Below are 27,584 nucleotides of genomic sequence, written 5' to 3'. Positions count from 1 at the left end.
TGATCACAGACCAGGCCAGTTATTTTTCCCTTTGTTGTGAGACCATTGAAATGTGCTAGAAATGTGGAATCATGTTCTTGATGCACTTCTGTTTTCAATATTCCTAGTATGCTCTGTCAACCAAAAGAAACACAATTCAAGAGTTTGAAAAACACACAACAATGAAGGAAAGACAACTCATGAAAGCAGAAAAAAAGCTCGAAGAAGACGCAATGGCCTTTGAAGAGTTCCTTCGAGAAAACGACCAGAGATCTGTAGATGCTCTTAAAATGTTCGTTTTTTCACTCTGGCCAGATCGCCTTTTTCCCTCCTTCTTTCTTCCTTTTAGTTTCTCAGATCACAGCCCAATACAAAGCAAACTAACAAATCTGTTTCTTTTCAGTGCAGCGCAAGAAACTATAAACAAACTCCAAATGACAACAGAGCTGAAGAAGGCAAGTATGGAGATACAGTTGATGAAAAGGTGAGGCCAGGCACTGTCTTCTCCTCATCAAGTGTCCTTGCCCCACTGAAACCTACTTGTGCCTGGCAAGACCTCAGTGGGACTAATCCTGATCAGTTGATGACTTCATAAGTATTATCACATTTTAAAAATAAGTAATCTGTCGATCAAGGATTATCTCTACCTGGGTGCCAGGACACAGTGACCGCTGGCTGAAACATTTCTCTAACTTGTCGTTACAGAAACCTAGAAATTAGTTGGAAAGAAGTAAAGCAATGTTAGGGGTGAACAATAAATTATTTTCTAAGTGTCCTTTTTATCTTCATTCTAAGGCACTGTTCTTCCCCCATTTTAACATCTCTGAAATTGGGGTGCTTTTATATTTTTACAGTCATCTTACAATTATAATTGGGAGTATTTTTTATATTTATACTTACACTTGGTTGAAACTAACTTGGTTGATATTAAAAACTGGATTTATGTACCAATTTTTCTTAAGTCAATCTCCCAAGGCAGTAGAAATAAAAGCAAACAATAAACAAATTGGACATAGGCAAACTTACAAGCTTTTGTACAGCCAAAGGAAACAATAGACAAGACGAAAAGACAGCCTACAGACTGGGAGAAAATATTTGCAAATGATGCAACCGACAAGGGCTAAATTTCCAAAAAATACAAACAGCTCGAATAAGACAATAACCAAAAAACAACCCAATCGAAAAATGGGCTGAAGATCTAAAGAGACATTTCTCCAAAGAAGACATACAGATGGGGACTTCCCTGGCGGTCCAGTGGTTAAGACTCTGCGTTTCCCAATGCAGGGGGCACGGGTTCGATCCCTGGTTGGGGAGCTAAGATCCCACATGCTGCCCGGCGCAGCCTAAAAACAAAAAAAAACATACAGATGGCCAACAGGCATATGAAAAGATGCTCAACATCTCTAATTCTTAGAGAAATGCAAATCAAAACTACAGTGAGGTACCATCTCACAATGATCATAATGGCCATCATTAAAAAGTCTACAAGTAGGGCTTCCCTGGTGGCACAGTGGTTGAGAGTCCGCCTGCCGATGCAGGGGACACGAGTTCGTGCCCCGGTCCGGGAAGATCCCACATGCCGTGGAGTGGCTGGGCCCGTGAGCCATGGCTGCTGAGCCTGCGCGTCTGGAGCCTGTGCTCCGCAACGGGAGAGGCCACAACACTGAGAGGCCCGCGTACTGCGAAAAAAAAAAAAAAAAGCCTACAAATAACAAATGCTGAAGAGGATGAGGAGAAAAAGGAACCCTCCAACACAGTTGATAGGAAGGTAAATTGGTGTAGCCACAATGGAAAACAGTATGGAGGTTCCTCAAAAAACTAAAAATAGAGTTACCGTATGATACAGTAATCCTACTCCTGGCATAAATCCAGAGAAAACCATAATTCGAAAAGATACACACACCCAATGTTCATTGCAGCGCTATTGACAATAGCCAAGACATGGCAACAACCTAAATGTCCATTGACAGATGAGTGGATAAAGAAGCTGTGGTACATATACACAATGGAATACCACTCAGCCATAAAAAGGAATGAAATAATGCCATTTGCGGCAGCATGGATGGACCTAGAGATTATCATACTAAGTGGAGTAAGTCAGAAAGAGAAAGACAAATACCATATATCACTTATATGTGGAATCTAAAATATGACATGAATGAACTTATCTACAAAACAGAAACACACTAACAGACATAGAGAACAGGTTTGTGGTTGCCAAGGGGGAGGGGGGAGGAGGAGGGAAGGATTGGAAATTTGGGATTAGCAGATGCAAACTATTCTGTATAGAATGGATAAACAACAAGGTCCTACTGTATAGCACAGGGAACTATATTCAATATCCTGTGATAAAACATAATGGAAAAGAATATGAAAAAGAATGTATCTGTATATATATAATCAAATCACTTTGCTGTACAGTAGAAATTAACAAATTGTAAACTATACTTCAATAAAATAAAATTTTTCAAAAAAGAGTAAAAAACTGGGATTTATAATGACAAAAATTACAGGAGCAGGAGTTGGGATAAAATTATTCTAATACCAGCTACTCTTTTTAAAACCTGGATATTTTCTTCTATGGTCAAGTGGATGTCAACTTGATCTAATTTTAAATATCTCAAGAAGCTTCCTTCTGTCACATCCTTAAACAGAAATTTCACGATCCAGGAGACACTTGGTCTTGGTATCGAGTCATGCTAAAACTTGTTTTTTCTTTTTGAGGACTCAGTGTTTCTCTCTTTTCTAAAACTAAGTCCTAGACTTACATCCCAGACTTTTTTGGGAGGAAGACAATAGCTTGTCTGAAACACAGCAAATGAACTGGATGACAGTTTCTTGGAAACTATTGCTACTAACAAAATGTGTGTTTCAAACACATTCTGGCTTCAGCAGCCTCTTTCGTCAGGAGCCTAAGGTTGAAAGTGCTCCAAGTTGAAGAATCCTGTCCTACCTTCCTTCCCTCCATGATGTAATTAGAAGATTCTCTTTATAGAACTAGAGTACCAGCCTCTATGTTTGCATAAAGTACAGTAAACTATACACAATTGCCACCCAGTTAAACCTTCCAAACAGCCTGGCCATAGAGAACTTGCTTGTCGTTTATGTGTCTTGTCACCCTAAAAAGGTGCAAAAGGTCATGAAAAACAGGCTGCTGACAGAGCAAAGGGATGCAAGCATCTGCTATTTATTTCCTCTTCTCTTTTTGGGCTCAGGATGACCCACAGAGGTCCTCTGCTGAAGGGAGGGCTGGACATCTGTTTACACAGAGAAAGGGAGCTTATTCTGAAGCTTCTGCTTGGAAGCTGTGCAGTTCTAGCCATTTTAATCCTGTTCTTTGTAGCACATCAGAGAGGCTTTCAGTCTAAAAATACTGTGGTGGTAGAATGAGGGGTTCCCAACATCTTTTGACGGCTGATACATGAGCCCGCCATTTATTGACTCTTCAATATCACTCCCAGCAGGGCTTAAGGGAGGTTCTGAGCAAAAGAAGTACTGAGGCTGAAGATAGAGGAGTAATATTGATAAGGGTATTGACAAGGGTATGGATAAGGCGGGCTCTGAAGGATAAGAGTGGAGCTCCCTTTCACAAGGACCTTCATTGTTATTTTCAACATTCCTTCTGGGTCCATTTTGTAACATGATTTTATGGGAAAGCAATGCGAGGCTGGGGGAAGGCTTTCTGTCCAAGTCACCGGGTATTGTTGCGAGTGTGAGCATCTGAGTCAGACAGACCCAGGTTTGTGTGCTGACTTTGCTCATTTACCACACAAATGACTTTGCAAGTCATTTATTTCTTTTTCCAAAAGATAGGAATAACAATATGTATTATTATTATTATCATCAGTATTATCCTGTACTGAGGATGAAATCATACATGCAATGTGCCCTGCATATTACCTGACGCTCGCTGGGTGTTAGTTTCCCTTCTTCTTCTTACATAAGTGCCATCTTTTGCTGTCTTCTAATTTCTCCCTATGTCTGAAACTTAATACAATATTTCCCTCAGAAATAAGGAGAGTAAATCTATTGTTACCAAGCAAGGGCTCACTGCCTGATGCACATAGCACCCAATACTATGGCACGGGCTTTTGAGAAATGAAAGAGCTTTACTTCGAGGTTGACTGACAAGGAGGCAGGAGGCAGGGCTAAAATCTGTCTCCCTGATCCAGGGTTTGGGGAGAAATGTGAGGGGTTGGGGGAATAAGCTGATTGGCTAGTCTTAAGTCAGTCCACATAAGCTACTCGAGCTGCTAGAAGCCAGATTTTCCTCATTTAAGGACTCTTCTCTCTGTAAAGGGCTCTGGTGGCAACATTTCTATTCTTTAAGTTCGTAGACTGAAGATTCTTTGTTCTGGGGTCATCCTGGAGACATGGGTTCCTGTCTAGCACATGTGCGGTGCCGTCTTTAAAATAACTCAGAGTTTGATGAATCAACAACCTATTTGAGGCAAACCAGTTTAAGTTGGTCAATGTTGTTGTTGTTGTTTTTTTAATATTTATTTATTTATTTTTGGCTGCGTTGGGTCTTTGCTGCTTTCTCTAGTTGGGTTGAGCGGGGGCTACTCTTCATTGCGATGCGTGGGCTTCTCATTGCGGTGGCTTCTCTTGTGGCGGAGCATGGGCTCTAGGTGGGTGGGCTTCAGCAGTTGTGGCACGCGGGCTCAGTAGTTGTGGTGCACGGGCTTAGTTGCTCCGTGGCATGTGGGATCTTCCCGGACCAGGGCTCGAACCCGTGTCCCCTGCATTGGCAGGCAGGTTTTTAACCACTGCGTCACCAGGGAAGCGCCTGGTCAATGTTTTACATGCTGTTTCAGTTTCCTTTTTCTTTGTACATCTCCTCAGTCTTGAGGGAAAGAGGGCAAGACCGCCCAACCTGCTCCCTGCTGATTAAAGGGCTTGGATTTTTATAAGAGGAATGAAATTGTTTTGCACTTAAATGTAACTATTTATGAGTCCCACCTTGAACTCTTACGTCTTGGCAATCATCATGCGAGCTGGGGGGGCCTTTTTAAAATAAAATGCAGACAATAAGTACAAAATTTGATGAGTAAAAGGATTAACTCTAAGATACACAGAACTATATCTCCTAATTTTAACAGTCCTTCAAAAATGGACCTTATGTCTTTGGGAATGCAAGAAAATATGTTATTTTTAACATTTTTAGTGATTGAATTTGGATTTATATAGGCCCGATCTGGACTCAGATTGAAGATGTCTGCATTTCTTTTCCTGGCCAGGTGGAGCCTTAGCTCTCCTGTTTCTTTTGGAGAAGTAATTTAGGTCAGTTAAGGGTTCACAAGTGTAATGAGCATGGGAAAATCAGTAGTGGGTTTCCCTCCTGTGTTAGGACGGTTGGGTCCTCCTGTTTCCTCAGTCCATGGAGAGTGTGTGCCCTGTTTGGGAATTGTCCATTCCACTCAGGTTGCAGCTGATTCTCAGGGTGTTGATTTTTCCAAGTTTTAAGGAGGACCCAATCCCCTGAGATTATGCAGTGCAGGGGAATGTCTGTGGGAAACATTTATGGACTAGAAACATATTTAGATATAGCAGATAAAGTAACACCTAGAGACTGTACACATTCTATAGTATCTAATTCTTTTATAGTTGATCATTTTCAAGACTACAATAATACTTAGTCTTCAGGAAGTGTCTCCCATATAACATTTCATAAGGGCTCAACTGGAACTTACTTCTAGGGGCTACCCTTACCGTAAGCAGGGAAGCTGGTATAAGACCTTATCCCAAGTTAAGTGGATTTCCTTACATATTTCGGCAATTGTCTTTAAAGGTACGATTCATCTTTTCAGTCTTTCCCGTAGACTGAGGTCTCCATGAAGCATGTAACTTCCATGGTATTCCGAGGGTCGCAGACACCCCTTGAGTTACCTTGGCTATGAAAGCTCCTCTGTTGTCATTTAATTGAATGAAGCAACCCCAAACGAGGGATAATTTCTTTCAGTAAGGCCTCTGTTACCTTGGAAGCTTTGTCTGTCCAACGTGGAAAAGCTTCGACCCATCCTGTGAAGGTGTCCACAAATACCAGCATATATTAAAGTCTATTTGCCAGTCATTTCCTGGTTCTGTCTGTCGGGTTTGCACCCCTTTTATTACTGTGGGTGGCCCGGTTTTAGTATTTTTCTGGTGCAGATCCTGCAATTCTGTATTACCTTTTAAATGGTCCTTTGCATCTGTGGACCAACAATAAACTGTCGTAGACAATGATGGGTTGCCTCCCTCCCATGATGCATTCCTTGATGTAGATGAGTAGTAGTTCTTTCCATTAAATGAGCACTAGTCCCTGTTCAGTATAAATCCAGCCTTGTTTGGTTGTTTGGTACTGATCACCCTCTAAGTCTTGAGAATCAGCATGAAATCCCCCTTACTCTGTTCTCTCTGAATCCATTTCTAAATACTGAGCTTAAACAGGAGTAAGTGGAATGAGTGCTAGGGCCTTAGCACCTGGGTTTGGGGTTCTGGCTGCCCATTTTGTAGCCTGATCAGCCAGAATATTTCCTTTAGCTGTATTAATATCAGTCTTTTGGTGGCCCGGGCAACGTATGTGTGTTTAATTTCTTCCCTTCCTGATGTTAGTAGATGTCTCTCTTTCCACATGGCCTCATGGGCATGCATGACAGAGAAGCCATACTCAGTATAAATGGTTACCTTTTTCTTAGCTCTGAGGCACAGGGCTCTTACGAGGGCCATGAGCTCTGCCTTCTGGGCAGACGTACCTGGAGGGAGGGCTTCTGCTTCTAAGATTCCTGAGGAGTTACTACTGTGTACCCCGCCTTCTGGAGTCCCCAGTCCATGAAGCTGCTCCTGATCATAAACATATCCATATCTGCATTTTCTAAAGGCTGATCAGTTAGGTTAGGACTGCTAGAACAGACTTCTTCAGTCATTTGTATGGTATGAGATGCCTTATGGCATTCCACAGTGCACTTAATGGCTCATTGTCATTTCCTTTAAGAGCCTCATATAGGGGTTTGGCCATGAGTCCAAAGTTAGGAATCCAAATATTACAAAACCCAGCCATTCCTAAGAACCCTAGCAATCGCCTTCTGGTAGTGGGTACAGCTACCCTAGCTAACGCTTCCCTTCGATCCAGCAATAAGGGATCTTTTCCTTTTGATAACTCAAATCCTAGGTATTTTACAGTTGGTTGAGAAATTTGCGCTTTTCCCCTGGAGACTTTGTCCCCAGTCTGCCAGAAAGTTTAAAGTGAGGGTTGCATTTTGGTCTGAAGCTTCCTTAGTTTTACTAGAAGCAAAGTATAAGGATTTGGCATCACGGGATGTATACCTCCTACAGTTTGGTTAATGGCTTTCAAATTCTGTACAAAACGCTAATCTCTGGCCCCGGGTTTTTGTACCAGCAGGACTGGAGTGTTATATGGGGATTGACGAGGTCCGATTAATTGGCATTTAAGAAAGGTGGTTATCAGAGGGTTTACACCTTTCTTTGAATGCCTGTTTAAAGTGTATTGCTTTAAATTGGGAGCCTTGGTGCCTGGATGGAGTTTTACTACTATTGAGTCAGGCATCTTGACTCTCCCTGGCCTTCCTGCAGCCCAAACATCCACTCTTACCTTTTGTGGAATTTCCTCAAGGACGGGTCTCCCAGTTGTAATAGTGCAGCTCAGAGGGCGCAGGTTTGATCTGGGAGTACTTTAATGTCTGGTGAGAAAATCATTTAATTTTGTTAGTAGATCTTGCCCCAACAAGGGAACGGGGGCATCAGGCATGTACAGAAAGCTGGGCTTTAAATATGGTTTTTTTCCAGTTATATAGATCAGAGGTAGAAAAAGGGGGAGTGCACAGATACCAACCCCCTGGGTTGACCTTGGTCACCTAGATCGGCAGGAACTTGTCTTAAGGGATATTGCCCTGCCTGAGGCAGAGGACCACGTGGACTGAATTGAATACGCTGGCATGTACCGGGAGGGGAGTTGATCCCTTCTGACTCTCTGGTAAGGAGGGTATGAGGGTAGGGCTGGTTGTGGCTGTAGGAGGATTGCTGGTAGAAGTCTTGGCACGCCACGCAGGACTTCCCCCTTCGTATGGCGGGAGGGCCACAGGGCGCCCAAGGCGAAGCCAAATGGAGTAAGTCGAGATCATCATTAGGCTCTGACTGCAGGCAAGACAGGCTTTTCCTGAGGGTCTTGCCTCTGAACCATGATTTTACATCTATTCTGCAAACTCTTATTCTGATATAAAGACCTAATTTGGTTACGCTGCTGAAAAAATTGCAAAATAAGTTAGAAAAAACAGTCAAATGACTTGTACCTGCTTCCTCTTGATCTGAGGAAAGTTGATATTCACAGTGCAAAGCAGAGCTGATGGTAGGACAGCCAAGATTTCTCCATGTGGAAGTCCATCCTCTGGAGGAAAAAAAAGCCCCTTCGTGAAGCAGGAGCTCTGTTGTTGGCTGACCGGGCTGCCTCCATCGTTGTGCTCCAAGTACTTTACTTCTTGGCCAGCAAAAACACGGAAGAGCCTGGAACAACTGCCGTTAGCAAATGCCTGCTGCCTCTTCCCAGCCTCCATGGATTGGGCCCGACGTCAGTCTTATCAGAGACTCGACGTCTGTGGGATGCAATGCTGGCTGCACCTGGAAAACCCTTGCGTTCATGGGAGATGAAGGAAAGCACCAGGGTTTGCTAATCTGGGGCTCAGGGCATACTTTGTTCCTTTGTAGGAAGCACCTGGGCACACTCAGGGCTTGCCCCCTCAATGATTCCACCTTAGAGCTGATTCTGAGGGGTTAGCTGGCCCCCCTGAGAATGGACGTTTGGAGAGAGTGTGCAAACAAGCAACTCATAAGTCAACAGTTAGCCAGTGCCCCAGGTTTCAAACCCAAGAGCTGAGAACAGTCTACGGATTGCAAACCTCTAGAAAATGGCCTTCCCTCACTCCCGCCGACCCCACCCCTCCCAGAACAGCAGACAGCCTCAAGAGGTGTGAGGGAGAAAGCAAGAACCGTACAATTTGGGAACCAATTTCATCTCCTAGTTGGTTTCTGGAAAGAAGCAAGCAAATGAAGTAGTGACTGTTCACAACTTGGCTGTATGAATTCCCCCAAGAATCCAATGAGGAGTCAAAGATGGCCAGCATGGATGTGAGGGTTCACTTAGGGAACACTGGAAACTTTCCATTAGAGGTGATTGCCAAGAACTGTGGCTTGAAAGTCACGCATGCTACCAGCTGCTGAGGAAGCTGCCCGGCAGCTCCAAGACTGTAGTCAATTTGGCCAGAGGCTCCTAATAATTTTCCCGTGTGCTAAGGGCAGGCTTACCTATTGCAGAGGGGCCTGTGAAAGTCCAGACTGTCTCCCTCGCCAGCTCAGAAAACCTACCCGATAAGGAGGAGGGTGAAAGAGGTGACTGGACCACCTTGAAGAAAGTGAAGTGAGGAGGCTGTCTTAGACTCAGTTGGAGCTGAATTTGAGAGAGGAATTCAGGAAGATACAGGCTGAAATACCCAAGCCCTCACTTCCTTTCTGAGCATGTTGGTGTTTAATCTTCCTGGTAGACGACCAAAACATTTTACCTCCCCAGCAGAGATCACAGACGAGCTAATCTAGACGTCTGGGCTATTTCTAGGTGGAATGCATTCAGCCCAAGGCCTCCATGTATGTAGTCCATGGCCTTAAGCACCACCACCAATGTTTGTTCCTCCAAGCGAACTTTCCTTTTACATAGAGACTTAAAAGCACTTCAATGCTAACTCCCTGTTAGTTTGGCTCATGCAAAATAGGGTTAAAATTCTCAGTAAGGGAAAACCAAAATGTGTCCAATTATATAGAATTCCTTTAACCCAAGAACAGGGTATGTTCCTCTGGGATGGAGGATTTTCCTGCTTTACACACCCTCATTTCTCCTTTACCCTCTCACCCCAACAAGGTAATCAGGGCTGGTTCCATTAAGAATACACCCCTGTATCAATACCTTCGGGCAATCATATTAGGGACAAGTGAGAAAAAAAAACCCACACCTCCATAAGGCAAGGTTTCTAGTCAGGGAGCAATGTCTTTGGTCTCCTGAGTCAGAGGGCCCTTATTCATATCTGGTTTAATAAAGTTTTGGTACAGTCATACAAGAGCCAACTGCTATCAGCCAATCCTAACAAAACAGTCAGACATAGACAAACATAGATAAACAATGAAACCAAAGGCCTGGAACTGTAACCCAGGGTTTGGGACTCTAACCCCATCCTTTGAGTACCTCAGTGGCTAGAACCTTTTATATTGTCTCCCTTAGTATGGGACTCTAACCCATGATCTTAGCCTTGGGACTCTAACCCAAGGTTCGGGAATCTAACCCAACAAAAATCTCCCCAGGTTGGAGCTCTAAACTATAATCCCAACAAGGTTATTAGACAGGCACAGGTGCATTTTAATGAGCTTACTCACCCAAAAGACCTCTGATCCAGGAGTTGCTTCTTTTCTCAAAAGTGAAAGTAGCACCAAGGAAGCTGGAGTTCCAGGCTGGGGAAGCAGGAACCTGACAGGTGACCCTCTAGACAGATTCGGTCTAGGTAACCACTCTGGATTGGTGGCAAGGCACACACTCCACTAAGGGCCACAGTGCCTCTGGCAGGCGCTCAGAAGCCAAAATTGTTCCAGGCAAGGGCTCGCTGCCCGATGCGCATAGAAGTCAATACTATGGCACCGGCTTTTGAGAAAATAAAGAGCTTTATTGAGAGGTTGACAGGCAAGGAGACAGATTTGAGAGCCTTGCCTCCTGTCGTCTTGCCGCTCAACCTCTCAGTAAAGCTCTTTCTTTTCTCAAAAGCCGGTGCCATAGTATTGGCATCTATGCACACTGGGCAGTGAGCCCTTGTCCAGTAACACGATCATCAGTCTATTCTATGTGTGCATATCCTCGGGCATGTTTTATTCAAATAACATTCCTACAGGTTTCTTTTTATAAATTTATTTATTTATGGCTGCATTGGTTGCTTCTTAGGGGCTTTCTCTAGTTGTGGTGAGCGGGGGCTACTCTTCGTTGCAATATGCAGCCTTCTCATTGCAGTGGCTTCTCTTGTTGCGGAGCATGGGCTCTAGGCACGCGGGCTTCAATGGACGTGGCACATGGGCTCAGTAGTTGTGGCTCGCAGGCTCTAGAGTGCGGGCTCAGTAGTTGTGGCGCACGGGCTTAGTTGCTCCGCGGCACGTGGGATCTGCCTGGACCAGGGCTTGAACCCATGTCCCCTGCATTGGCAGGCGGATTCTTAACTACTGTGTCACGAGGGAAGCCGTCCTACAGGTTTCTTGCCTCTTGTCTCATATCTTATTGAAGCCCATATTTTTAAATTTTTTTTATTTTTATTTTTTTTGCGGTACGCGGGCCTCTCACTGTTGTGGCCTCTCCCGTTGTGGAGCACAGGCTCCGGACGCGCAGGCTCAGCGGCCATGGCTCACGGGCCCAGCCGCTCCGCGGCATGTGGGATCTTCCAGACCGGGGCACGGACGCTCAACCACTGCGCCACCAGGGAAGCCCGAAGCCCATATTTTTATGGCCATATTTACAATATTTGTTAAGCAAATTATTATTCAAATACATGACCAAGAAAATGACTTTTGTAAAACGTTTTTAAAAAAATGAACATGCTTTCACACAGGTATATCTAATCATATCTTTATTTCTTTTGAGTAGTGAAATAGCAAAAACAGAATTCCTCCTTAAAGAGTACATGAACTATGGATTTTTTCTGCTGAAATTGTCTCCAAAACAATGGCAAATCCAGCAAGCAATGAAAAGGGTGTCAAAGAATAAAGAAAATGTGAATGTCAAGCTTCCAAGTATAATGACAAGTAAGTCCCATATTCTTAAATTCAATTAAGTAAATATCCCTAATTCTAAAATATTCTGCCTCAATGTTTGTTTTTTATTAAATAGTCAGAATTTTTATTTTAAGCAGAACCTGAACAATCCCACTATCCCACTATCTCTGATATTATAAATTATTAATTTGGAAATTCAGGTTAATTTCAGATATGAAGCAATAAAAATATATACATGGAGGGCTTCCCGGGTGGCGCAGTGGTTGAGAGTCCGCCTGCTGATGCAGGGGACATGGGTTCGTGCCCAGGTCTGGGAAGATCCCACATGCCGCGGAGCGGCTGGGCCCGTGAGCCATGGCCGCTGAGCCTGTGCGTCCAGAGCCTATGCTCCGCAACGGGAGAGGCCACAACAGTGAGAGGCCCGTGTACCGCAAAAAAAAAAAAAAAAAAAAAGTATTTGTTTATCTTTCTAGATGAACCTCAGAATCATTATGTAAAGTTCTACCTAACCCAACATCCAACTCCCTGACCAATTTTTTTGTAACATTTTTATTATAATTCCATAAAACATGATTAATTTCAGAAAAATTGGCAGCTTTACAAAATCAACCTTCCTATCTAAAAACATGACACATTTCTCATTTGTCAAATCTCCTGGTCACACAATTAAGGTTAGAGGATCTGGAGTAGAGTGCCTGTTAGAGGATCTGGAGTAGAGTGTAGGGGAGGGGGGTGGAGGAAATAGGTGGTGGGGTCAATGTCTTCTTCTCTTTAAAATCTTGAATATAGAAGTCACTCAGTTTAAATAACATCCCTCAACAAGACGTTTTAGTAATATGTGTTCCAGTATCAGTTTAAAAGCTTAAGATGGTAATTTATGGCGGTGGTAGAACCCACTGGTTCTTCATCCATTTTCTTTTCTTCCCCCACTCACCATGTATATATTGGAGGCATACAATGTATCGGGTTCTTTTTAAGACTCTGAGTACACAAAGACCAATAGGACATAGTTCTGCACCCTGGACCTATACTATACAATACAATACAATAGGGCAAACGATACAGCAGTGATAGTGAGGGGTCTGGGAGCAAAAGCAAAAAATGTGATCTATGCCTGAGGCATTTAGAACAGTCTTTTTTTATATATATATAAATTTATTTATTTATTTTTGGCTGTGTTGGGTCTTCATTGCTGCACGTGGGCTTTCTCTAGTTGCAGTGAGCGGGGGCTTCTCTTGTTGCGGAGCTCGGGCTCTAGGCATGCGGCCTTCAGTAGTTGTGGCGTGCGGGCTCAGTAGTTGTGGTGCATGGGCTCAGTAGTTGTGGCGCATGGGCTTAGTTGCTCCATGGTGTGTGGGGTCTTCCCGGACCAGGGATCGAAACTTTGTCCCCTGCATTGGCAGGCGGATTCTTAACCACTGTGCCACCAGGGAAGTCCCAGAAGAGACTTTAAGAGGAGGTGATGTTTGAGCTGGATTTTGAAGAATAAGTAGGAACTTCCCAGGTAGAGGGTGGGAGACTGGGACCTGCTGTGGTTTCAAGACAGAATAGCAGAAAGGGTGATTGGAAGTCACGAGAGCACAGGCATGAGGAAGTGTGGCCTGGCTGTGGGGGGGATCTGGGGGTCAGTGGATGCAGAGACCCAAGACCAGTTTTGCCCACTTCTCAGTTTCAGACCAGGGTCAGGCCCAGACACTGGTGTCAGGGGAATGAGTGCATGGGCGACTTGTATGGGCCTGTGGTAGGTCTCTCCACAAGATGTAATAATTGAAGTCCATCATTTTTATTTTATATATTGATCTTTTAAAATCTGTGATTAGAAATATGTATGATTAGGTAAAGATAGAACCATGGTTTATATTTCACCATCTATGTCCCTGATTTGTGACCTTTAATAGTTGTGCCACGTTTTTGACAAAATGCACCCCCCACCCCAAACAGTGCCTTTGATTTTATGCTTGGAACCAAAAGTAGTAGAATAAAAGAGCTTTATTTCCTATATGATTATTATTCTAATAATAATTTTTAAAAAGTAATGGGCATATCGGTGCAGAAAAAATGAATATCTTGTACCAAATAACAAGGACTCACTTCTAATTATGTTATTTTTTTCACTTCCACCATCACCAATGGCATGGACTTTGCCTGGACATTTTGAACAGCAAAACCGCGCAAGACGACCACTCCCACCCTAGAGCAAAAGAAATCATCCTTATCAAAGTACAGTACATATTGATTAACTCTCTTGAAAACTGTGAATTTTTTTTTTAAGCAAATATTTCTTTTAGCCTTTCTTTAACATACGTACCATGTATCCACACCCACCGTTAACAGATGCCGGAGGTAGTGGCTCCATGTGCTCCTGAGGTGACCAAGCTCTCATAGGCCTCCCTGCATCCTTTGATGAGGGCCTACAACCGCTATCTGCAGAAACCGCCTGCGCCCTGCATCTTGGGTCTTTGCCTCTCAGAATTCACTGCCCAGTTGTTTGAATCCACTGCTGACTTGTGTGTTTGCAATTTTACCATGTCATTCAAAATTGCTGCAATGAGACTATAAAGCATTTTTTGTTTCTTCCCTTATTTGATTATTGACTCACGTATACTCATTATTTCATAAATTGGTAGTTCTCAACCCTAGCTACCCCAGGGGAGCTTTTAAGAAAATATATTGATGTCTAGGGTGGGTACACCAGCCCCAAAGGAAGGATCTGGGCCAGCACTGTATTATCCATGACAAAAGCCAACACAGACAGTGTGCTCTGAATTCCAGGGGCCCTGGGGTGACTGCACTTCTGTGGCATTTAGGAGTCACTGTTTTGCTGTGTTTTTAATTAAATTTTCATTTTGAGATAATTGTAGATTCACACGCAGTTGTAAGAAAAAAATACAGAGAGGTCCCACTATGGTTCACCCAGTTTCCCCCAATAGTAACATCTTACAAAATTGTAATATGATATCACAACCAGGATATTGACATCAACAGAGTCAAGATACAATCAAATACAGAATATCATAAGGATTCTTCATGTTGATGCACACAATAATACTCAAACGTCACATTCATTCTCTCAGAAAGCTCACCACTCTCCTAGTTTCTTTCATTTACTCAGCACATATTTATTGAGTGCCCTGCAGGGCCAGCAATAAATAAAAGACAGTCTCTGCCCTCCAAGGGCTTAACATCTAGTGAGGGAGACAGACAAGGAATTCGTCAGTTACACTATAATGTGATAAGGCCATTGGAAGGATAAGCTCAGGGTGCCACAGGCATGCAAAGGAAGGACTCTCAGCCCAGATGAGAGGTGAGAGACTCGGAAAGCAAGGGCGGAATCAGTGAACACCCTCCAGATCAGGTGGCATCTAAGCTGCTCCTGGTGAGGAGGAGGTGTCAGTGAGGACATGCTCTGGAAGAGGGAGGGACCTTCTGGGACAGGGGTGACGGTGTTTGGCTCTGTTCAGAATGGCTGGGCCGCAGGGTGCAAGTGGGCGAGGCTCGAGGGGTAAATAGGTATTGTATCATGAACAGGGAAGCAGTGGTGCCATCCAAAGGAGTCTATGTTTTGTTCCAAGTGCCCTGGGGAGCCACTGAGGGTTTTAGCAAGTGTGTGACAGAGACCCAATCAGATCTGCATTTTAGAAAATTGGATATGGTGGTATTTTAAAGAATAAAATGGACAGGGATGAAACTCCTAAATGGACAGGCCAGTTAGGAGCCTGTTGTCACAGTTCATCAGGTGGGAGATAATGGACTGCCTCAACCAGACAGTGGCAGTGGGAACGAAGAAGGAAAGGCTGTGGGACACATCAGGGAAGTGGTATTGACAGGCATCCCCTACACTTTGGGGGAAGTGTGAGGAAAAGAAAGTGGCCACAGATAACTCCCAAATTTCTAGTGTGGCAACCGCGTGTATGATGTTGTCATTCAATGATATTGGGAACACGGTAAGGGGAGCAAGCCTGGCAGGAGGATAAGGAGTGTGATTTTGGATGTGTCTGTCTGAGCTCCGCAGGGGACACCCAAGTGGATATTGGTGTCCAGTTAGAGGCTGGCCATTGAAGTCCAGAGCTCAAGAGAAGGAGAGAGAGATGTGAGAGTCAGTATATTAGCAGTGGTTGAATCTGTGAGAGAGGATGAGATCAGCCCAAAAGAATGGTTAGAATGAGAGGCAAGAAGGCTGAGGAACCACAGACCCAAAGAAAAGGAACCCCAAAAGGTAAAAGAGTATCAGAGAGGTGGGAGAAGATTGATTAGAAAATGCTATCACTGAGTCCAAGAAGAGTGGCATGGACAGCAGTACCAAATGCTTTCTCAGGGGATGTTTCCCAAATATTCATTTACTTCTATGGCCCTTTCTGAGTTTTCCTACAACTTATTTCCGATTGCCTAACGGGCAGCTCCACGTAGGTTATTTTGTCCCCTCAAACTCAACATGAACAAAGCAGATCTTAATCGTGTTCTTATCACATCCTTTAACCGTTTTCCTTCCCGTTAGTGCAACCTCCATTATTCCAGGCTCACAAACTACAAGCGTTGGAGTCATCTTTGTCTCTTCTGTTCTGGCCCCAGTAGCTCTTTCTATTCTTGGTTCCCATGAATTCTTTCTTTCATGCATCTCTAGATTCTCCTCCCAAGCCCCACCCATTTACTCACTTTTCCCATCTTCATTACCCTCTACTTGAAAGTGTTACTTACCTAGATCACACCAACAGCCGCCTTACTCTCTCCTTAGTCCCTGCCCCTTTTAATATTCCAATCATTTTCAATTTATCCTTCTTAAAGGATTTTTCCAGAGCCACCTTGCAAGCCATATAATTATTCTTTAAGGATGTACCTCATCACCCACCCACCCCCAACCAACATTTCCTCGGCCTGATCAGAGATATTTTAAAAGGTAAAATCTACTCTTAAAAAGACAAATATTGTGTTACTTGGAACACACGTTTGGTTTTGAGCACTAGAGCACATGTTTAGTTTCTCAAGAAGACTGCCTTAAAAAGGACAAAGCAGATGTAGCAATGTAGATTGTCATGTGTTTTTTTTTCTAAATTTTTTTAAAATTTGAAATTTTATAGATGCACCTCAAATAATTGGTATCATGTGGCATGGCCCTTCCTTGTGGTCTGTTTGCATATGTCACCCTTGTCTGGGACTGAATCTGATTTTCTTTTGCATACTCATGGAAACCATGGATTCCTGCAATCAGCAATTCCCTAAAAGGCTAAACAGGCTATTGAAAAGAACTATGTCACAGTTAGGTTCCAAAGACAATTTAGAAATGAAAGCAAATCTGTTGACAGAAAGTGGCTCAGAAATCAGGCATTTTCTTTTTCTTTTACAGCCGAGCTGAAAGTATCAGTTCAGAAGACAGTTTGGAATTCTTTTTAGATGATGATATGGACTATGATCTGGTAACCAGATTATCTTTCTTGATTTAAAAATTGTGTTTGGTGAAAAGTATAAATGCTCATTTCTTCTTTTGAAATTAAAATGTCCTATTCCAAATATTCCACAACTTTCCAGAAGAAAATATGATTTTGATACTGTTCTCCAGTTATATACAGTTCATCTTTGTCATCAGACATTTAATGAAAAATAAATGTCAGGACTTCCCTGGTGGTCCAGTGGTTAAGACTCCGTGCTTCCACTGCAGGGGGCATGGGTTCCATCCCTGGTCGGGGAACTAAGATCCCGCATGCTACACGGTGTGGCCAAAAGATAAAAAAAAAATTAAAAATAAATAAATAAAGGTCTGTAAGAAGGTAACAATTTAGGAGATATACATTATCTACAGTCTTCCTGTAAAAATAACCACCTTCTGACTGTTTATCATTTTATTGGGGCTTGAGGTATACTGGGTAGCTGGACTGTGAGATAAACTGACCTTCAACAAAACAGCCCTGTATGGCTACAACCCTGACTTTGAGCTAATCCCACCCTAAATACAACCACAGAAACTCAAAACGAATGAAAAACACTTGAAAACACCATCCATGTATTATGTATAACATACCTTATCCAAGTCTTTTTTTTTTAATTGTAGAGAAAACATAACTTACCATCTTAACCATTTTTAAGTGTATGGTACTGTAGCGTTAGCTATAAGCACACTGATGTGTAACAGACCTCTAGAACTTTTTCACCTTGCAAAACTGAAACTATACACCAATTGAACAACTCCCCTATGCCCACTCCCTCTAGCAACCACGTTCTACTTTACATTTCTAAGAGTTTGATTACTTTATATACCTCGTAAAAGTGGAATCATGCAGTATTTGTCTTTTCATGACTGGCTTATTTTGCTTAGTCTCATGTCCTCATGTCTTCCAGGTTTATCCATATTAGAGCAAATGACAGGATTTCCTTCTTTTTTAAGGCTGAGTGGATATACCACATTTTCTTTACCCATCCATCCGTCTATGGACATTTAGGTTACTTCCACCTCTTGGCTATAGTAAATATGATGAACATGGGTGTGCAAATATCCAAGTCATCTTGCTAATAATTAAATTTACTTAAAGTAATATAAACTTATACTTAAAATTTTGGAAAATAGAAAATCATTAAAATGTGGGGAGAAAATGACCTTCACTTAGCCTCCTGTCTTTCTCGTTCTTCTGTTCCTCTCCCCTTACCTTTCCGTAGACTTGCCTTTTCCCTTTTTCCTGCCCTTGCCTCCTCCTCTGCTCCATCCCTTCTTCCTTCTCTTTTCCTCACCCTCTTCCTTTTCCCCTTCTCTAATAACCTTCATCTCCCCGCAACACCCAAAGTGCTCTCTTCCTGAAGGCCAGCTCTCACGTGGAAATAGGTTCCTTTGTCACCCTCTGCCCATGTCTCCCTCATAATCAGAACAGTATTCCTTTACCCCACTGTTTTTTTCCTAGATGTCACATGTACACAGGTAGCATGTTTTTAAGCGAATTATATTCATTATTGATTGATTAGGAGCCAGAACTTTATTTCAAAGAACCCGAAGAGTTACTTCAGGTCCTCACAGAGCTGGAAGAGCAGAATCTTACTTTGGTACAATACTCCCAAGATGTAGATGAAAATCTTGAAGATGTAAATAAAAGAGAAAAACTTATACAGGATAAAATGTAAGTCATTAAAAACAAGTAGACTTATTCTATTAACCGATTTCTAACCAGAGATAAAGTCCAACTCATTTATGTATGGCCCTTCCTCGTGGTCTCTCTGGATTTAGGATGGGATTTTTGTTAATAATAGTTTACACTGAAGAGTGGAAAAGGTAGAAGTTATATTTACACAGAATAGACTGGCTTTAGTTTAATTTTAGTCCCTACTTTCACTTGTCAAAATATTTTCCTAGCTAGCAATAATAAAAGACAATTTAAAAGATTAAAAAGAATTGAAATATCACCTACTGCCTTAATTTTTGTTCAATACAGTTTTATGCTATCATCTGGCTAATCAATTCATGCTTTGGATAATGCTAATAAATGCATTTTACTTGGCTGTGACTCTCAGCAGAAGTTTTTTGTGTGTGTGACTTAAATATATCATTTTATAATGTACATATTGACATATAAGGGCTACTATAAAAAAGGATTTCTGTTGGGAAGGAGGCTGGATTTGATGACTCACAAAATTCCTTTCTACTCTAAAATTTTATATGATTACAATTTTGGAAAATAGCTTCAAGTTGCAGAGAATAGACCTTTATATCTACTCATTCTAAAAATGTGTAGAACCTTTTTTGGGAAGAGTCTTCTGGATCAGAAGACAGCAATCATTTTAAATAGTTAAGTCAAACTACATTGAACTTTGGAACATATTAACTTGTTCATAAGTCAAGAACCTAAAACCATAATCTCATAACCACCCAGTAGACTACTGTATCCTTTTAATCCTTGTCTCCTCTCTCCCAGTCCTCAGTGTATGGGGCCCCCGCCCTGACAATATGATTTGAGGGGATGGGGTGGGTATGGTTGGGCAGGAAAAGGGGATCTATATCAGAATCTCTAAGTGAGTAGTCAGGAGTCTGTACTTTACCCAGTGGCTCCTCAGATATTCTGATTATCAGCCAGGTTTGAGAACGCTTGGGCTCCCGATACCTCAGCTCTGCTGCTTTCTATTTGGGGGACTCGGGGGAACCACAGAAGTGGGGATGGGGTGAGAAAAATGCTTCCTGATGGAAGTTAAAAAGCATCTGTGCATTTATTTTTCTCACTTTAACCTGAAAAGTTGCATGTACTTTGTCAATGTCTTAAAATATAAACTTGTATTTGGCTTGCTAGACATAGGATGTTGACACATGATCTGGAGGGAGTGCTAAAGCTCCTGACTGATGGCTTATTCACTAAACCACAAATTACAGACAAGGGTCTCTTTCTTCTTTTGCAATAGAAATACCAACATAGAGTTTCTTTTGGAACACAAGGAAATGCTTAAGGCTAACTGTGTAAGAGAAGAGGAAAAAGCAGCAGAACTGGAATTAAGGTCCAGGCTATTTAGTTTTGGAGAATGTAATTCAGATGCTCAGGTAATCATTCTTTGCCTGTAGTAATTTTATTTTGGCTCATGATATTAATAATCTGCATTCCCTGTGTATTAAGCGTTGGAATAGGGGAATTAAAGCAAACCACTTTAAAAAGCAAAGTCCCAGGTTGATGATAGAGCCCACAAAGCAGCTTGGAAATAATTACCTTGTCAATATGTAATAGCTAATTTACACAGTAGATAGATAGAAAGCATTCAAATTGGCATTGGAGTTCTCTTAAAATATTACAAAGTATGATGCTGAGATTTCCCCGCCTATAAATACATTTCTTTTAGTCAGTATACATATTACCATACATATGCAGTAGTTCACTACCTTTGATCATTTTGGTATTAATTTGAGGGGCAAATAATTAACAGAGGAATCACTGAATCAGCACTGAAAGGAATTATCTTCCCAACAGTGAGCTTGTAATAGATTGTGGCCTCTTTCGGGTCTGCATAGATCCACGTGTGCTTATCTGTTTGCGTGCTGGTTTCTCCCAGCTCCATGCAAACCCCAGGGTAGGGATTGTCTTACCCTATCTAGTCAGCTAAGTTTAGTGTCCTCATAAAGTAAGTGCTCAATAAATGTTTGTTGAATGAATGATTAGGTTAGTTTTAAGACCCATAACAAACTCCAGCTAACACTGGTTTTCTTGTAAAAATCTCAAATGAATAAAATTCAAAACTCATATGTGAGACTAATATCACAATTATAGTTATGAACTTGATTTTCAAACAGAGGTAGATTTAAGGGGACTCTATCAGAAGATGACTATGCTCCCCTGCCCATAGGTGGGCAGGGTTATAAAAGACAAACCTGTTTATGGCTCCTTCACAGCCCACATTTCCTAGGGTGGCATAACACCCAGAGGTAGGAGGGGATAGGACTGTGCACTGCCAGAGCAGGAAGTGTGATGACAGCCACCTCTCAGTTCTTCAATGCTGGGGTTTTTTTTAAACCTTTTTTTAAATTGTGGTAAAATATACATAACATAAAATTTACAAGTTAACCATTTTAAGCGTACAATTCAGTGGCATTAAGTATATTTGCATAAGCATCACCATTATCTATTTACAGAATTTTTCATCATCCCAAACAGAAACTCTGTACCCATGAAATAATAATTCCCCATTCCCCCACCTTCCAGCTTCTGGTAACCTCTGTTCTACTTTCTGTCTCTATAAAGTTGCCTCATATATATGGAAGCATACAGTATCTGGACTTCTGTTTATGGCTTATTTCACTTAGCATGTTTGCAAGGTTCATCCATGTTGTAGCATGCGTCAGAATTTCATTCCTTTTTACAGCCAAATAATATTCCGCTGTATTTTTATACCACAGTTTGTCTATCCATTCATCTGTTGACAGACACTTGGGTTGTTTCCACCCTTCAATTCTGTTTTAAATAATTCTGAAACTGATTAACATGAAAAATGTCAGGTAAATATCAGTGGTATCTCCCCGTGCCCTCCACCAAGCCCCTTTCATCCAAATTTAGGGTGGCTATGAAAAAAAGTGGCATTTCAATACTCAAACTTTGAAGCAACCAGAGCCCTAAATGGAGAAGATAGAATTGATCTGAAAATTACTTTTTTAAAGACTATGACATTTGGGTCACAAGTGTAATTTTGGCATCCATGTATTATATACTCTGGGAAAATGGAGCTAATAATTCAGTGTCTCCCAAAAATGTGAAATGTTGGGGCAGAGAAGCAGAGGCAGAGCAGGACAATTGGCAGGGGAAAGTATTCTTTTCTAAGAATTTTCCAGCTTCCCCACTCCCATTCTTTTCATATGTTGAAATGTGCAAAACATAATCCTTTATGAGTGAATAAGCATAGCTGTGTCTAATTTTAATATTCATAAATTATCGTAGGTATTTTGGAGCTATGAGTATCTCATTCTTTCAAAATTTCCACACTCTTAACTGTACTTAATCCCCTAAAAACATTTTTCCTTGATTCAATATTTTACTTTTAAAATAAAATTTTAAACTCAACTATAATGTAATACTGAAAAATGCACAGATCCTAAGTTTATCTCTCAAGGAATTTCCTCAAGGTGAACACACCATTACCACCCCCAGAAGCCTCCCACATGCCCCATTCCAGTCTCTACCATACACCCAAGATGACCACTATCTTGACTTCTCTCACCATCGATTAGCTTTCATGTTTTTGAACTTTATATAAATGGAATCATGTAATATGTCTGGCTTGTCTGGTTTCTTCCTCTCAACATTATGTTTGTGAGATTCATACATGTTGTTTTGTGCAGTTGTTTGTTTATCGAACATGAAATGGAATGTAAGCTATTCCGTTGTTCAATTTGCAGAACGTCCTCATCTCTCATTTTATCGTTCTTGGGCACAGGGAGCTAATCAAGTTCAATTGCAAAAGTTGTTTATAGTCAGCACTCAGCAGAACATAACATGGATTAGAATTACAGAATCCTTGAGTTGGAAAGGACTTTAAAGGTCATCTAGACATCTACCCCCTCGCCTATCCAGTCTTGATACAACTATTTCTCCTAATCATTGCTCTGGTCAGATCACTTCCCATTCACTGCTGAAGGCATCCAGAGTTCGTATCCAGTATTCTGAGCCTTTCACGGTCCTGTCCCGATCCTGTCCCGCTACACAGCAGGAAGCAGCATCTCCTCCCACTTCTTGCAGCCTCTCTTGGCTGCCCCTCCTCCGAGGTGCTCTGGGCTGGGACCGCCATCTGGTGGCAGCTCCAGGGATGGGACTGATGCTTCTCTGTCATCTGTAGGCCTGTGCCTTGAGCTCCCTTTTTCCTTGTCCTTCTGCTCTGTTGGGCCAGGCCCTCAATCTTTTTCATACATGAGTATTTTCTTTAACCTCATTCCCCAATCCTACTTCTTACACTGTTCTTAACTTGTTATCTTAATAAAATCTCTCTCCTTGTCTTTTCCTCTCCTGTTTGACAGGCAGAACTTAAAAAGAAAACAAGACATGCTGAAAGGTCGCTGCCCATCCATCTCTAAAGCTCTTTCTAAGTGTTCAAGAGGTTTCCCCACAAAACTTCCATCAACTTACTAATCATTCTCATATTAAAGATGTTTTCTCAGAATATATTTTTTTTTCCATATCCAAGTACAATATTTTAGCCCCTTGATGAGTTATACTTTTTTCCTTTTATATTTTTCTATATATCTAAAGTTTCTAAAAGGAATGTGTTAATATAAATAGGAATACAATAAATGTTATTTAGAAAGGGAAAGAAAAAAGAAGCTTTATGGCAAATAGGACTTTTGCTTTTTTTTACTTTTTCCTGTTACATTATTTTGTATTTCTCCAAATTTCCTAGAAGCAGCATGTTTTAAATATAAATAGGGAATACAGTAAGTGTTACTTTAGAAGAAAAACGGGGGACTTTATGGCAAACAGGACCATCAGAAAGCTTGTTAAACTAGGTGGGACAGACAAGCTGTTTGAAGTAAACTATTGGTAACAGATCTTGACTTGTAATTAAGTGTTGGTGGCTCTGTAATGAGTCTGTGGTTTCAGGAGGGGTCTCCCATGGCTCCTGGAGCCACATCTGTCTTGAGGATTATTTGTTCTTGGCTTTATGGTGATTCTCATCTTCCTGAGCAGAAGCAGGAATGGGGGCAGGATGCTACCTGGAGAACGATTTACTTTGCCCAGTTTATTGAGATTCTTTTATCTGCGAATGCCGGGTACACAGTGGAGAGACAAAAAGTTTCCTTACGGTCCCGAAACATGTTACCTACAAGCTCGAGCATCTCTACCAACAGTTAAAACGGCACAGTGGCCAGGTACAGGGATCAGCAAGGTTTGGCCTAAGCCTCTGCTTAGACTGGAGTACTAGAATGGCTTCCCAGTGGAGAGAATGAAAAAACTCCTCAAAAGATTTTATAGGCCAGCTTAGGAATCTGTTTGCTTGTAACTTTTTTTTTCCTTAGAGAATGCATTCATTTATTCAGCAAACATTTATTAAGTGCACAGTTATGTGCAAGGTGCTGCTTTAGATATAAGTGTAAAAATAAGAAATAGCTCCTGCCTTCCAGGTGCTTACAGTCTAGGAGGGGAGATAAGGCATGTATGCAAATAACTATCATACAGGATTACAGTTTTAGCAAATTAGAATAGTAAGGGCAAAAAAGGGAGCTCACACACTGTGCTGCTAGGAAATGCGTTAGAGTGGGGAAAAAAAGGATTTAAAATGTTTATGTAGTGTCTACTTGAATGGGAATGATACAGAAAACATTCAAGCAAAAAGACAATCTGTCCTATTAAGTTACTTTTTATACCTAGACTGAAATATTTTTAAAGAAAATAATCCAAGGTGTTACTATAGTAATGATCTGACTATAAATTATAACATAAATTCAATGCTGCATTTTCTTACTGTTCTATGTTGTATTAAAGTTTTTCTTTTAAAAAAGGAAATACTCAGAAGAACATAAAAGCCTTTTTCATTATAATATAGTAAAAGGGAATTTTATGTTTATTGAATGAACAATAAAATAGTAATGAAATTTTATGTTTTCTGCTCTCCTTTTCTTCTCAACCTCAGGAAAAACTGATAGACTCTCTTAGTAAAAAAATTAATCAAGTATACAAAGTCTGCATTGGAGATGCTGAGGTTGGCAGCCTCAACCCAGTTCAAAAGCTGGTAAAAGTAGAGTCTCGCCTGGTAGAACTGAGTGATCTCATTGAATCCATTCCCAAAGAAAATGTGGAGGCAATTGAGAGGATGAAACAGAAAGAACGACGGCAAAAGTACAGTCACTGTCTTATGATATAAATGTAGTGAAAGACTTAATGAGAAGCTGTTGTTGCTTGGATTCCACACACATTAAGGAAGTCTATGATACGGCAAGTCTCTATTATACGCCATATAGAGACCCAGTGGAATCAAACCCTGCCCTGCCCTCCTCATGGAGCTATTATTTAGTGTGGAGACACATAACATCCATATTCTTACGAAATAAATATCTCGTTATCAATTGTAAAATGAGCACTGTGAAGGAAAGAGTTCATCAGGGGCAAATGACATAGTTTTGGATGGGCAAGGGGTCCTTCTAGCCTGAAAAAGTGAATTTTCAGAGTGAATATTCACCACTTACATGAAAATTTTCAAAGGGCCATAATGTAGAAGGAGAACTATACTTGTGGTGAAGGGCCCAAGACTAGAATTAGGAGCCTTTCATTGGAAAACTACAGGGAGACTTAATCTATGAAGGAATTGTTTGAAAGTTAGAGCCATGTAATGAGGGTTTTCCTCAGTTCCTAACTGCCAACACTTACATACATCACATTTACTCATTAACTCATTTATTCCTCAAGATAATCTCATGAAGATTGTCATCCCTGGAACACATACCACCACCCTCACCTCCACCCCTGCCCAGCCCCCATGTCCCCACATCTTTGCCTAGCTTGGGGCCTTTCCCGGAGAATCCACTGATTTAGAAATTTCCATACCAAGTTAAATAAGGATTTTATGTACATACTACCTTTGAGGCAATGATTATTATAAATATAATATGATCCCTAGTATAATGTAGCATATAGAGAATGCTTATAGGTGGAATAATGTTCATGTTATAGCAAAAAAACATGTTGGCAGGCATACTAGAACTATGGCTATGAGCATGGGCATTAGAGCTGACCTGCCTGGGTTCAATCCAGGTTCTGCCATTTACAACTTTTGTGACCTTAGGCAGGCCACACAACCTCTCTTAAGTTTCAGTTTCCTTATCTGTAAAATGGCAGTAATAATGGAACTTATCTCACAGGGTTGTTGTGAGGATTAAATTAAATAATCTATGTAAAAGCGCTAAAGCATGCTTGGCATATAGTAAGTACTCAAAGAGCAGCCATTAATATTAGATACTTTGTTACTGCTTACATTACTGGGGTGGGGGGGATATGGTTTCCTCCATATAAAAACAAAGTCCAGAATATATTAAGGTGATCCTGATGGGATTTTATTGAATATGAAGCAATTTTTTTAAGAAATCATAAATGAAAATCACTCCTTCCAGAAGATGACCTTTGACTAATTATACTAAGAGCATTTGCATCTTGTAATTACTACTATTTCCAGTAGTGATACATGAACCTAATTCCAATTACTTATCATTCTTATCAAAAGGAGAATTTTACTGGATTTTTCCCATGGTTTGGAGGCACCTAACATAACACCTAATTTTGCATAAAAAATGTTCAGTGAATGTTACATTGATAATTATATATACATCCATACAAAAGCTATCACTTGTCCAGTGGTTATTCTGTACCAGGCATTGGACTAGACAGTTTGCATAAGTCAGCTCATTTAATTTTATCCTCATAACAACCCTAAAGAGAACAAAGACAAATACTATTTCTTGGCCTTAATTTGGGGATAACATTCAAAAAGATTTACTGGAAAGTATGTTTTTGTGGTTATCCACTGAACTATATACACTTGTGATCTGTGTACTTTTCTCCACATTATACTTCAGTAAAAAGGTTTAAAAAGAGGGGGAAATAGCTGGAAATTAATTCAAGTGGCTGCCATACGGATTAACTGCGAAGTACCGAACTGTAAATGGAGTGATGAGAAAGCTTTGCTGAGGTGCTTGTTTTAGACCAAGATTTGGATAGATTTTACTTCTTCCAAAATGGTGACATGCATTTTCTTCCTATTTCAACACAAACAGGATTTGTTGTTGAAATTTCACCTGAATATTCAAAACCCATAGATTTGGGTGAAGATGAAGTATTATTTTCATTTAACCTTAAAGGAAATTTTATAATATTTAGATAATTCTTTACCAAATAGTAATGATGTAGGTCTTTTTTACTTTCTGTGATTTATAGTTAGAACAATGTCTTCCCCTCTTGACAGGTTGCGTGAAGAGAAAGTGAAAGAAAAACAAAAACACCAGAAGGAAAGGCTAAAAACTGCTCTGGAAAGAGCAGGAGCACAACCAAAGAAAAAGGTTTGTGTTTTGTTATTAATAGGTTCCACTACATCAATGTGTGAGGGCTTCTGTGGTGCAAAAACAAAATACCTAACTCATCTAATTTATCCAGGTTAAACTTCAGTAAGATTGCTAACAGCTTAAATTGATCTCTCTCTGGTTCCTTGCTACTTTTAGAATGATTCAAATTACTGGTTCTACAGTTCTCCATTAGACTAACTTTTTCGTAAAAGAAACCTCTCCCCTCTCCTCTTTTTCTTTAGCTCCAGGTGCCATGAAACTAGAGAATAAAAAAAATAATAGTAAGTGAATTACATATTACTGCAAGGGTCTTTTAATCCTCACACTGTAAAAA

General features: G+C 41.1%; 1 protein-coding gene across 1 annotated transcript in view; it reads left to right on the top strand.

Moving 5' to 3' along the window:
* CCDC38 (coiled-coil domain containing 38) overlaps positions 1-27,584 on the top strand; it is a 40,868-nt gene that overhangs the window by 11,033 nt on the left and 2,251 nt on the right. Inside the window, exons 4-12 of the mRNA XM_029206727.1 lie at positions 108-271; positions 383-463; positions 11,639-11,796; positions 13,929-13,986; positions 17,108-17,177; positions 18,712-18,863; positions 20,134-20,269; positions 24,832-25,037; positions 27,154-27,247. Coding sequence (XP_029062560.1) covers positions 108-271; positions 383-463; positions 11,639-11,796; positions 13,929-13,986; positions 17,108-17,177; positions 18,712-18,863; positions 20,134-20,269; positions 24,832-25,037; positions 27,154-27,247 — 1,119 coding nt within the window. The remainder of the gene's footprint in view (positions 1-107; positions 272-382; positions 464-11,638; positions 11,797-13,928; positions 13,987-17,107; positions 17,178-18,711; positions 18,864-20,133; positions 20,270-24,831; positions 25,038-27,153; positions 27,248-27,584) is intronic.

Source organism: Monodon monoceros, unplaced genomic scaffold, assembly GCF_005190385.1.
Source record: "Monodon monoceros isolate NGI ecotype Baffin Bay Population unplaced genomic scaffold, NGI_Narwhal_1 Super_Scaffold_6, whole genome shotgun sequence".
Classification (NCBI taxonomy): domain Eukaryota; kingdom Metazoa; phylum Chordata; class Mammalia; order Artiodactyla; family Monodontidae; genus Monodon; species Monodon monoceros.
Note: the sequence above shows the minus strand (reverse complement) of the source record. Positions and strands in the feature narration are given on the sequence as shown.